Raw genomic sequence first — 12,752 nt, forward strand, 5'->3', positions numbered from 1 at the left:
CTGGATGGGAGCATCTCATCACTCTCAGTGAAGGGTGCAGAGAGGGGCTGTGGGTTGTCCAGGCTAGGGAGCTGTTTTTCCAACAGCATTTGGGGGACTCTGTGACCACTTTGTTAGTAGACACCCCCCCAGGATCACTCCTCCTGACCATAAGGACTAAGGCTGCAGAAAGTCATTCTACCCAGGGACAGTCGTCAGGGAGTCCTCAGCTGGGGGGATCAGACACGCTCTGGTGGCCACCGTTGGCCTGCCCACTTAGGTAGGTGTGATCTGGTTTGGTTGGACCTAGGGCCCTCAGCAATGGGATTGTTCAAAGCCCACACTGATAAGATGGATCCCAAAGCATTTGGGGCTGATAATGCAGACTTTTACATGAACTATTTGGTGTTTTACCAAGGCTCAGATGTGAGAGGGCTGTCGCAGGCAGGGGTTACAGCTGTTTCTTTCCTTTTTTTTGTTGTTGTTTTGTTTTGTTTTTTGTTTTTTCTAGTTTTTTTGAGACATGGTTTCTCTGTGTAACCTTGGCTGTCCTGGACTTGCTTTGTAGACCAGGCTGGCCTTGAACTCACAGCTATCCGCCTGCCGTTGCCTCCAGAGTACTGGGATTAAAGGTGTGTGCTACCACACCCGGCTAGCTGTTTCTTACTGTTTACCACAAACTTTGGGTGAGCAGGCTCAGGAGAGGGGCATTAGAAGGGCTGGCTGGGCACCCTAGTCTAGGAGGCCAGCTCTTTTGGCTCCCAGCCAGCAGTTTGGACTGAAAATATCGTTAACACGGTCTTCTGGTCAGTTCTATAGCTGGGGAAGCTGAGGTCAGAGGGTGGCTATGAACTACTCAAGAGCTTGTGCAAACAAACCCTGGCCAACAAGACAGCTGAACTTTATACCTCCTTTTTTTTTTTTTAACAAGTTCTCTCTATTATGTAGCTCTGGCTCTCCTGGAGCTCGCTATGCAACCCAGGCTGGAGTTGAATTCACAGAGATCCACCTGCCTCAGCCTTCCTGGGTGCTGAAATTAAAGGCTTCCACCTCACGTGGCTAAACTTTGCACTTTTGATGCAAAGCCACTTGTGTGTGCTTAGTACAACACTACTGTTTGAACCAACTACACAATCCCACTACCCACCTGGAGAAGCATTTTAATAAAAAAAATTTTTTTTAAATAACGAATTTTCGTCTAATTGCAGTTTGTTTATTGTGTCTCCTAAAAATAAGTTATGCTGCTTGGGAGTGGGCAATGTCTAACTTGAGGGTTTGAGGCCTCAGAGCTGGGCTCAGATCACAGTCTGGGGTAGCGCATCCTCTCAGTGCTCCCTAGCTCTCGGATTCCTGAGGGTTTGGTAGAAAGACCAGTGCTGTGTCTTTCCCGTTCAACTCAGGGTCCCCCGGGGCCAAGTCTGGCTTCTCTGAGATCAGTGTCTCTCTTAGGTTGCTCAGGCTGCTGTTTTCTTTTGTTTGGGGATCGTCTGGACACAGGTCTTCTGGCGCTTCTTTGTCTTGTGGCTGCTTCTTTCGATTTCTGGGAGGAGAGAGAGAGGAAACAGTCGACGGGGGGAACAGGAATGGTTGGGTCAGGACCCAAAGGTTAACTTGCGGGGAGATCCTCTGTGCAGAAGCGACAGTGGTTCCTAGTGGCCCCCACTCTTCCGTCTACTACCTCAATGCCAGGCCACCAGGGACCTAAGCTTTGATTGCCTGATGCCCTTCTTCTTAGAGACGAGCCCGTGCCACATAGGATGCCAAAGGAGCACGTGTCTGCATCATACGTCGAAGTCTACCCATTCTGAGCCCTGTGACATTTCACCAGCCCACGCTATCCTGACCCCAGGGCTGTCATCGTGCTTAGCTCAGGTGCTCACCTGCCATGCTCTATCCCTGAAGACGCTGCCAGAAGTCCCTAACTAACCCTCGATCTCCCGTTCTAGAAGCTCCAGTTGTTTCTCCAAACATGTTTACCCACACCACTGGTCATGTGTGTAAGACCCAACCCTGCACATGCCTCCCACTGCCTCTGTCCTCAACCTGACAGTCTTTCCAGTAATTCCTTTCTAGTAATCTCCTTTCTCCAAGCTGGCTTGCTCAAGGGACTCCTAGACTCCCTGGTCATGGTAGAAGGAACCGAGTGCCAGGTAATCTGCCTCACCCACGGGGTGGGGCGTGGGGGCTAGCAGACCTGTATCTGCTGCTTCTGTGGACAGCCGCCCTGTCTCTTGGTTGAGTTTGCCGAGAGGGGTGCCTTCTGACAGGGTAATAGGGCCCAGGATCACTTAGAAGGTGACACCCTTCTGAGTCATTCCATCTTGCTGGCCAGGGCTAGGGGCTAGTAACGGGGTGGGGGACAGTGAGGGGGTGGGAGTGGGGGACTCGGCTCCTGGGTTGTTTGGTTATAGCTTTGGTCCTCTCATGACTGCCACTGAAAGGTGACGAGCTAATGTCACTAAGTGACCCCCTTCTTCGTTTGCTGTCTAGAGAAGGAAGCCCCACTTCTCCCTCGGGAAACCCATTCCAAACCAGTGCCTCACCTGTTTGCCAGGATGCTCCTCCTCAGGAGGGTCATGCTCACCACCACCACCAGGACCGCCAGCACCAGCATGGAATAATTCCAAGGAGCCGCTGAGCAGGGACACACAGAGGGACAGACCCTCAGGCAGAGGCCAGGACACTCGGCCCACTCACAGGCCCGTCTCAGAGCGTCATTTGTCCCCTGCTATGGAGACTCTCATCAAGACCCTTTGCTCTGGAGGGACTCCCCGAACACCCTCCCCCCCCGCCACCTCCCTGACCAGTGGGTGGATGGATGAGGGGAGGCAGGGTCTCTGCCTTGGACCAGCCCTGATCCTATGGGAGACTGAGCCGTGTTTGGATAATAGCTGGGCGAAGGAGGTGTGATTGGTAAGGAGGGGCCGGGCCACCTTGAACTTCAGTCTTCAATTCTACTGCCTTTAGGAAAAGAGGGAGAAGAGAAGAGAGGGGGAGGGGGTTGTGGTAGTCTAACAGGATTCAGTGACTGCATACCCCAGGTAGCAGGCAAAAGTGGCAGTTTGGGGTGTGGGCGCTCAGGACATGGCAAACTGTCTTGAAGTGAAGCAGGCCTCGGGCCCATAGCTTTTTTTTTTTTTTTTTTTTTTTTAAGATTTATTTATTTATTTTGTATACAGTGTTCTGCCTGCATGTACACCTGCAGGTCAGAGGAGGGCATCAGATCTCATGATAGATGGTTGTGAGTCACCATGTGGTTGCTGGGAATTGAACTCAGGGCCCTTGGAAGAACAGGCAGTGTTCTTAACCTCTGAGCCATCTCTCCAGCCCAGGCCCACAGCTGTTAGCCGTCCCCCCTCCCCAGCAGCAACGATTCATCACCAAATGATCTGGCAGCGAATTCCTTCCCTTCCTGCAAGGATTTCCCCACTGTAAGCCTTCACTGGGATGTCACATTAGTGAGTCTTTCCTTAGTTACATTATCTACCTTGCTTTGTAGCCCCACGCCCACCCCGACCCCCCACCATATTGAGGTTCAAGTTTGGATTCTGCTCACGGCAGGCACTCCACCGCTAAATGCCAAAAACCTGGTTAAATTCTGAGATGGGGCTTCATTCACTAAGTTGCCCAGGCTGGACTTCAGCTCGCTGTGTAGCTCAGACAGGCCTTGAACTTGTGATCTTTGTGGCTGAGCCTCTTGAGCAGCTAGGGCTGTGGGCCTGTTGCCACCAGGCCCGGCTTGCTTATTTTATACTATGCACCAGGAACATGTTACACTCTTAGCTGTTGGTTTCTTTTCTATCTCCTCTATGAGGATGGACACTGTGTGGGCAGAGACAGTGTTTGCTCACTGTTATAACTACAGTGCTAGGGACAGTTCCTGGCACACAGTACAGCTTAATAAGTAGTAAAGGTGAGTGACCGCTGAGTGAGTGGCCCATACCCTGAGGGAAAAAAAGGTGCGTCATTGGGCTTGGCTCAACCCGCCTGAGATGTCCAGTCTCACTCCCTTTTGAAGTAAATGTGTCACTTGGTGGGGTAGAGACAGCACTGAACGGCTCCACCCACCCACCATCACCTACCATCTTCTGCACGAAAAAGCGAAATCATTTCTTCCAGCAGTTCCTGGGACACCTCGGGGCTGGCTGCATCTCCCTCTGCACTGTGGGCCATGTCTATGCTCCCACTCGAGATGTCTGTGGCCTGCGAACAGACAAGTCTTGAGGCCCAGGCTGCCCACCTGGCCTCCCAGCAGGCAGCGTGTCTCAGCCCTGGTACACCTTTCCTCCTCCTCCAAACCAGCAGGCACAAAGCCCACAGTTTTAGGGCTGAAAGAGCCTGAGCTGAGGCTGACTGTGGCAGTGAACACAATGACAGTATTCAAGAGATCGAGTCAGGAGGATCTCTAGGCTAGTTTGAGGCCTGCGTAACATGGAGGGCCAGCATGAGCCACATGGAGTCACCCTGTCATGATAAACGGTTGGTAGGTAGGTAGAAGGAAAGTTCCTTGAAAGAAGTGTACCTTACAAAGCTGATGGCTGACTAGAACCCCTAAGGGGAAGGGTTGGAATGGTAAAGTACAGAGCCAAGTTGTCTTGAGCCGTGTTTAGCCTCCTTGATAGGCATTCATTACCCGTCTCCAGGTATGACCCAGCTTTTTTGTGGCTATCAATTATGTCCTTCGGGATGTGCAAACAGACTCCGAGCTTCTACCACCCGGAAGGCTAAGCATGTGGTCCTAGGGCATCTGGAGCTACAGAAGAGATTTTCCTGCCTACCTGAGATATACTTAAAAAGTGTCTGGACTTGCCCGGATGTGGTGGTGCACGCCTTTAATCCCAGTACTCGGGAGGCAGGCGGATCGCTGTGAGTTCAAGGCCAGCCTGGTCTACAAAGTGAGTCCAGGACAGCCAAGGCTACACAGAGAAACCCTGTCTCAAACCACCCCCCCAAAATTGTCTTGACTTGTGAGTCTCTCTCTCTCTTCTTTTTTTTACTCTATGTAGTCTTGGCTGTCTTAGACTCACTTTGTAGACCAGGCTGGCCTCAAACTCACAGTTATCCGACCTCCTCTGCCTTCCGAGTTCTGGGATTAAAGGCGTGTGCCACCACACCTGGCTATAACTTGTGATTTTCATTGTTCTATTACTATAAAAGTTCATGAGATGCTTGGGAGACAGAGGCATGAGGATCTCTGTGAGTTCAAGGCCAGCTCAGTCTCCACAGCAAGGCCCAGGACAGCCAGGGGTCCATGCTGAGAACCTGTCTTAAAACAGTAACCCTTCATGAAACTGCTACCACTTGGAAAGTGGAATTTAGAGTAACTGAAATCTGTGTTGCAGGGGTCATGGTCACTTTTGGCACCAGGATAAACCATTTCTTTCTTTCTTTAATTTAATTAATTAATTTACTTATTTATTTTGGTTTTTCGAGACAGGGCTTCTCAGTGTAGCCTTGGCTGTCTTGGACTCACTCTGTAGACCAGGCTGGCCTTGACCTCAAAGAGATTCATCTGCCTCTGCCTTCCAAGTGCTGGGATTACAGGCATGCATCACTGCACCTGGCCTTTTTTTTTTTTTTTTTTTTAAATATCTGTATACAAGTGCTCCATCTGCATTTACACTTGCAGGCCAGAAGAGGGCATCAGATCATATTATAGATGTAGTGAGATATGGTTGCTGGGAGCTGAACTCCAAGCCTCTGGAAGAACAATCAGTGTGCTCTTAACCACTGAACCATCTCTCTAGCCGGATAAACCATTTCTTATTCCCTCTGAGGTGAGATTTGTGGGGCTTTTGACCATGATAGCTACCTACCTAGATAGATAGATAGATAGATAGATAGATAGATAGATAGATAGATAGATAGATAAAATAAGAATGTGATCTCAGAAGTAGGAAGTCAGGAACGAACCACAGAGAAGGGAGTAACTCAAATCTATTACAATTTATAGCGTGCAGGGAAAGGGGCGGGAGGCTGTGCCAAGGACAGGCTGTGCCGGGGGTGGGGGTGGAGGGGCAGGGAGGGCCCTTGCAGTTGACATCCTTGCTTGTGTCCATCCTGCAACTCCGCCCCACTTTTAACCTAATTATCCCACTCAACCCACCTCGAGCCTTCCGCGGTAACCAACCACAGGCCTGTGTCTCTCCACATGACAAGCCCGGCCTATCTTAGTCTCCCTCTGGGGATTGGCACACCTGCTGCCTGCCACTGGGCGAGAAGCTGCAAGAGCCCCAGAAAGGCCGGCTGCAGGCCAATCAGGCTGCGTTGGTAAGCACTACCAGGGACTCGCTGCTCAGAGAACTGTTTCTTCTTTTTCTTTTGGGGAGTAAGTGGCGGGGGCGGGGGGGGTAGGATGGGGATAATGAGCAGAACTGGTTTCTGTTGCTGGCAAGAGTATGAACCATACTCCCTAACCCAGTCCCTTAGCTTGAGTCTGTTCTGTCCCTGGGGAAAAAAGCAGATGAAGTTGTAATCGACCAAACCTTAGATGTTCCTAAACAGTTATACATGTTCACACCCGTGAGCTGCCTTACTTCTTCACCTAAGATTTTTTAGACCAATATTTAAAGAAACAGTGGGGTTAATCTTGACAGCATATTTCATCAAAGAAGGTACACATAAAGTATAATTTTAATGTGATTGATTTAAAATTGTTGAGGTGTTTTACATCTTTGAAACTGGCATAAACTTATGCTTATAGCATGCTTATCTTTCTTTTTCTTTTTCTTTTTTCTTTTCTTTCTTTTTTTTTTTTTTTTTTTTTTTTTTGCGAGATAGGGTTTCTCTGTGTACCAACTCTGGCTGTCCTAGAACTCCCTGTGTAGACCAGGCTGGCCTTGAACAAACAGAGATCCACCTGCCTCTGCCTCCCAAGTGCTGGGATGAAAGGTGTGTGCCACCACTGCCCGGCTTACATGCCCACTAGCCACGTAGCATGTGCTTAATCACAAGCAGCTGGTGGATGCTGTATTGGGCAGATCAGGCCTTGGCCAGCAGCTGGTCCTCCTGACTGCTCTGCGGGTTCTTGTCACCTACAAGAACTTTACTATGTAATAAAAATATTTAAAAGCCTTACGCTTTAAATAAGTTTACAATTTGGTGTGAGACCCCATTCGTAGCCACTCTCAACCGCGTGTGGCCTGTAGGCTATAAGCTGAACATCTTGGTAGATTGACCTAATCAAGATACAAAACACGTGTGATGAAAATTCACGTAGAGTGAACTGGCTCAGCTGGTCAAGGTGCTTGCCAGGAAGCCTGACAGCTAAACTAAGTTCGATTCCCAGGCCCCTGCACAGCGGAAGACAAGAACCAGTTCTTACAAGTTGTCCTTTGATCTCTACATGTGTGCCATGGCATGTATGTATCTCTCTACCCCAAATAAACGTAATAAAGGCCTTAACTGTCCTCAAGGGGGACATGCCATACCACTTTTCAAAACTGAAGACGATACACAAAACAAATATTTTACTAAGACAACTTTTTTGTTTTTGTTTGGGGGGGGTTGTTTTGTTTGTTTGTTTTGAGACAGGGTTTCTCTGTGTAGCCTTGGCTGTCCTGGACTTGCATTATAGACCAGGCTGTCCTCGAACTCACAGAGAACCCCTGCCTCTGCCTCCCAAGTGCTGGGGTTACAGGCATGCACCACCACACCTGGCTACTAGAACAACTTTTAAGGGACACTGTTAAGCACATTAGGATTTGCCTCAAGAGAGAAGAGTGTGCAAACAGAAATCAAAGAAAATTAAGAATAAATAATTAAAGACATAAGACAAGAGAAGGGTGTGAAATAGGTCCGCCATGAAAACAAGTCCTGGGCCCTCGTGAGAGCTGTGAAATAAGTTCACCATGAAAACAAGTCCCGGACACTGGTGAGAGCCACCAAAGGCAAAGAGACCACAAGGTGTCAAATGAATGCGGGGGGGGCAGGGGGGGGGGAGTCCAGAGCCCTGCCTGAGGCAGCCTTGGTACTCACAGCCTGGAACTTTCTCAAACAACTGAATGGCAGACAGCCAAAGGGAAACAGAAGGACCAAATCCTCTTGAAAAAAGCAAACGCTGGGCGTGGTGGGGCACTCCTGTAATCCCAGCACTGAGGAGGCAGAAGCAGGTGAATTGATGTGAATTCAAGGCCAGCCTGGTCTACAAAGCGAGTCCAGGACAGCCAAGGCTACACAGAGAAACCCTGTCTTGAAACCACCCCCCCAAAAAAAAACAACGAATGAAAGAAAGAAAAGAAAAAACAAACAACAATAACAATACTGGTAGACTGGAAGAAAATATTTTGACATGAATATAAGAGTTAAGCTTTTCAGGTATGAATACTCGCTCCTGTGTCTACGTGGCTATGAACTCTGGGGAGAAGGAAAGACCTTTTGGGGCTGGACAGATGGCTCAAGGGTTAAAGGCGAGTAGTAGTCTTGTAAAGCAGTGGTTCTCAACCTGTGGGTCATGACCCCGTTGGGGGGGGTCAAATATCAGATATCTTGTATATCCGGTATTTATGTTGTAGTTCATAACAGCAGCAAAATTGCAATTATGAAGTAGCATTGAAATAATTTTGTGCCTGTGGGTCACCCCACAATGAGGAAATATATTAAAGGGTGGCAGCATTGAGGAAGTTGAGAACCAGTGCTGCAAAGGAACTGAGTTCACTTCCCAGCACTTACGTGGGGTGATTCACAGTCACCTGGTGCTGTAATTCCAGAGGACCTAGCACTCCCTCCTGACCTCGACAAGGAGCTGATGCACATGCCCATACCCACACACTGACACACACATACATAGAATTAAAATTAAAATACATCATTAAAAAAGTAATAAAGACCTTGGGCTGGGCGGTGGTGGCGCATGTCTTTCATCCCAGCACTCTGGGAGGCAGAGGCAGGTGGATCTCTGTGAGTTCAAGGCCAGCCTGGTCTAGAAAGTGAGTCCAGGACAGCCAGGGCTATTACACAGAGAAATCTTCTCTGGGAAAAAAAAAAAAAGACCTTTGAGGTCTCAGATGCTATGAGAATGGCTAGCCAATGAGACCTGTGTTTTAGCCCCAGGTGACTGTTCACACTGAGAATGAGGCAGTCTGCCCTGTGTCTGGGGTGACAACGTCAGATTAACCCTGCTCCCTGTAGTTGTGGATAAGAAGACCCTGCTGGGCTAGGTAGCAGGCACTGTCTCCTCCTGAGGAGTGTGACAGAGCCTGGAGACCTGCATGTGACAGTAACTTTGAAACTTTGTGCATATATTTCTTTTGACTATGCCAGTCATGTGTAAAAGCAGTGTGTGCACTTCCTCTGTGTTCATGTGCGGATATTGCTGGAGAGCAAGGCAAGGCTGCACACATGGTAGGCAAGTAAGTCCTCCACAACTGACCTACCACACCTACTTTTTAAAATTGCATGTATCTGGGTGCTTTGCCTGCAAGTATGTCTGTATACAACTTGAATGCCTGGTACCCATAGAGGCCAGATGAAGAGTGTCAGACCCCCTGAAACTGGAGTTTCAGGCAGTTGGGAGCCACCACGTGGAGGTGCTGGGAATCAATCCCCAGTCCTCCGGAAGGGCAGCCAGTGCTCTTAACCATGGAGCCATCATCTGTCCAGATCTACCCCTGCATTTTTATGTGAGTATATTCGGTACACGTACATGCATGTTTCAATGTGATGCTTTTTGTTGTTGTTTTTGTGTTTTGAGACAGGGTTTCTCTGTGTAGCCTTGGCTGTCCTGGACTCACTTTGTAGACCAGGCTGGCCTCGAACTCACAGAGATCCACCTGCCTCTGCCTCCTGAGTGCTGGGATTACAAGCATGCGCCACCACGCCCGGCTCCCTGATGCTTACTATACTTTTTTTTTTTGAAAGAGCAATTCTGACTTAAGCTATTTAATTCATAGGACTACATGTGTGGAGATGCATGTATGCTCAGACTGCCACTCAGGGGTTGAATGCTGGTCTAGTATATATGAGTTCCCTGGGCCAAATTCCCAGAAGAGACAGAGACAGGGTTAGGGACAGAAGTGGAGGAAGAGGGGGCAAGAGATGGAGATGGGGGTGGGAGGGAGAGCAGGAAAGGTCAAAGGGATGGAGGAGAAGAGGCGCATGAAGGCTGGTGTCTAAACGGGATGTGTATTTTAAATACATATAATAATGTAAGAAAGACCAAAAGAAAATCCCAGGAAGTGGTGGGATGGGTACCAGTCTGAGCTATCACAGCAGCAAGAGACTTTGTCATGCACTGACCCTGTTCACATGTGTCACATTTAAAAGGTGTGTCTATTAGTTTCTACAATCAAATCCATGTATGAAGGCTGTACATATTTAATATAGTGTGTTGCTCCTGGCTAAGTGGGAGGGGTTAAGGTTTTTGTTTGTTTGTTTTATTTTTTTTTTAATTTTTTTATTTTTTTGGTTTTTCAAGACAGGGTTTCTCTGTGTAACCTTGGCTGTCCTGGACTGACTTTATAGACCAGGCAGGCCTTGAACTCACAGTGATCCACCTGCCTCTGCCTCCCTGAGTAGAGGGGTTAAGTTTAAGGTTTGTAGACCTTTGTGGCTGTATTCTCTGTATACTGTCAACTCAGCATAGTAAATCAAGGTCCTTTTTCTTCCAGTTGACAGCACAACTAAAGTTTCAAAAACTGCAAACTGTGCACTTGTGTGGGAGGGAGGGAGAGAGAGAGAGGGGGAGAGAGAGAGAGAGAGAGAGAGAGAGAGAGAGAGAGAGAGAGAGAGAGAGGGAGACTACAGTAGCAGCAACAGCTTTTCCAGGTTCTGCAGTCATCTGAGCAAACTTGTAGACACATTCAACATACTCCATTAAACAAACAAACGAACAAAAAAGTAAAAATTGCTTAGCAGTTAAGAGCACTTGCTGCTCCCGCAGAGAACCTGGGTTCGATTTCTAGCACCTACATAGCAGCTTACACTTGTCTATATAACTCCAATTCCACAAGTTCCAACCCTGGCTTCTGGCTTCTGAGGACACTGCACATGCATGGTTCCCAGACATATGTGCAGGTAAAACATTCATGCATATAAAATAATTTATTAAAAAGTGAAAATCAGCCGGGCGTGGTGGCGCATGCCTTTAATCCCAGCACTCGGGAGGCAGAAGCAGGCGGATCGCTGTGAGTTCGAGGCCAGCCTGGTCTACAAAGTGAGTCCAGGATGGCCAAGGCTACACAGAGAAACCCTGTCTCGAAAAACCAAAAAAAAAAAAGTGAAAATCATATCTCCAGAAATATCAAAGTTCAGTTACTCTTATGGTACCTGGCACGTGCTTTCATTTTTAAAATGTCATTATTAAATCAAACTCCATGCTTTCTTTGGATGCTACTTAGTGGACACCACATTGCACTCAGTTCTTCTTGGCCCTTCTGTCAGATGCCGTCATTTTAAACGGAGCTTAACCATTGGTGTGATTCCTGCCACAGACTCTGAGCCACCCATGCCCACAACCGACTGAGAGCACTCACCCTAGATCCCGGCTTCCTGGCACCGTAGGCTGGGTGCTATGGTCCTCGCTTCTGTGTTTTCCTGTTCTTCCTCCAGAGAACTCTCCCCAGGAATACACAGTTGCAGCCTGGTAATCCACCTACAGGGCTCACAGCCGTAGAGGCCCATTTGGTAGCTCTGCCCTTAGCACACGCCCAGGCCTGGTGCCTTTGCTACCATTCCAGGGTGAACGACCTCTTGAACACATGACCTGCAGTGACAAACTGACTCTGCTTGACTCACAATCTGAAAGTGCCAGGAACCTGCTATGGTCTGTCATTGCGGGGTGCCCACTCCAGTCCTCTGTCTCTTAATTATTATCAATCGTTAACCACAGAGGAAGGAGGGAGTCAAGGCTCCTTCCTTTTATGGCCAGCGCTTTCTCATAGCGAAGGTCACCATATGAACTGAAAGGGACCATAAAGTCGGACCTTGGAAGCTGGGGCTTTGGAAGATTGTGTGATTAGGGATCCTCAGAGGAGGAAACAGGCCCAGGAGTGAAATACTCCCACCCACACCCCGAAATCAGGCCAGACCTAGTCAGTTCTGACAGTCGCCAGTGCACACATGTGGAAACAGGCTGTCTACAGGTGCATGTCAAGTCTGTGACCCTCTCTGACTGGAGTAATAGAAAGCACGTGGATGGCAGTGTGGTAAGAGGAAGAGACCCGAGAAGCGGATCTTGGAGTAGCACCGGAGGCCGCACCCTGCATTCTGTGGTGCATCCATTCGACAGCTGCTGACGAGCTGTTGTGTGGCCAGAGCATGGACAAGGCAGGTGGAGATGGCACGAGCCGAGAGCACAAACTCCAGGGTGACAGACAGGCAACAGAGTGAGCCCAACCATGGTGACCCGAGTTCTGTCTCCAGAATGTATGTGGAGGAAGGGGAGCACCAACTCCTGAGAATTGCCCTCTGACCCCACATGGGCTTTGTGTCACCTGTGCTCCCACACTCACAAATATCATAGGCAAATGCACATGATAATTAAAACCAAATATGGAGATGGGGTGGTGAGATGGCTCAGCGGGTAAAGGGGCTTGTTGCCAAGCCTGACAACCTGAGGTTGGCTGCTAAGAGGGTCATGATAGAAAGCAAGAACCAACTCTTGCAAGCTGTCCTCTCACCAATAAAGAAGTGTCCACACACACACACACACACACACACACACACACACACACACACACAGCATAGAAAGTAAAATAATAAATAAGAATAAAGAGATAGGGGAGCCACAGTAATATCACTGTACTAAAAAGACTGAGCTAGCCATGCAAGCTCCC

At 48.7% G+C, this 12,752-nt stretch overlaps 1 protein-coding gene across 1 annotated transcript; it reads right to left on the reverse strand.

Moving 5' to 3' along the window:
• Positions 1 to 1,049: 1,049 nt before the first annotated feature.
• Positions 1,050 to 4,217, reverse strand: Slc51b (solute carrier family 51 subunit beta). The gene is made up of 3 exons (XM_051156679.1): positions 4,062 to 4,217; positions 2,523 to 2,613; positions 1,050 to 1,519 (listed from the first exon to the last, which is right to left on the reverse strand). The coding sequence occupies exons 1-3, from the start codon at positions 4,150 to 4,152 to the stop codon at positions 1,315 to 1,317; spliced, it is 387 nt and encodes a 128-aa protein (XP_051012636.1). The 5' UTR covers positions 4,153 to 4,217; the 3' UTR covers positions 1,050 to 1,314.
• Positions 4,218 to 12,752: the final 8,535 nt, after the last annotated feature.

Source organism: Acomys russatus, chromosome 14 (genome assembly GCF_903995435.1).
Source record: "Acomys russatus chromosome 14, mAcoRus1.1, whole genome shotgun sequence".
Taxonomy (NCBI): Eukaryota; Metazoa; Chordata; class Mammalia; order Rodentia; family Muridae; genus Acomys; species Acomys russatus.

Bases quoted from the DNA above. Each gene is read 5' to 3' on its own strand.
- Slc51b (XM_051156679.1), bottom strand. From the start codon at position 4,152: ATGGCCCACAGTGCAGAGGGAGATGCAGCCAGCCCCGAGGTGTCCCAG. The intron at 2,614-4,061 runs GTAGGTGATGGT...GTCCCTGCTCAG, and splicing joins GCTTTTTCGTGCAGAAGATG to CGGCTCCTTGGAATTATTCC. The intron at 1,520-2,522 runs GTGAGGCACTGG...CTCTCCTCCCAG, and splicing joins AGGAGCATCCTGGCAAACAG to AAATCGAAAGAAGCAGCCAC.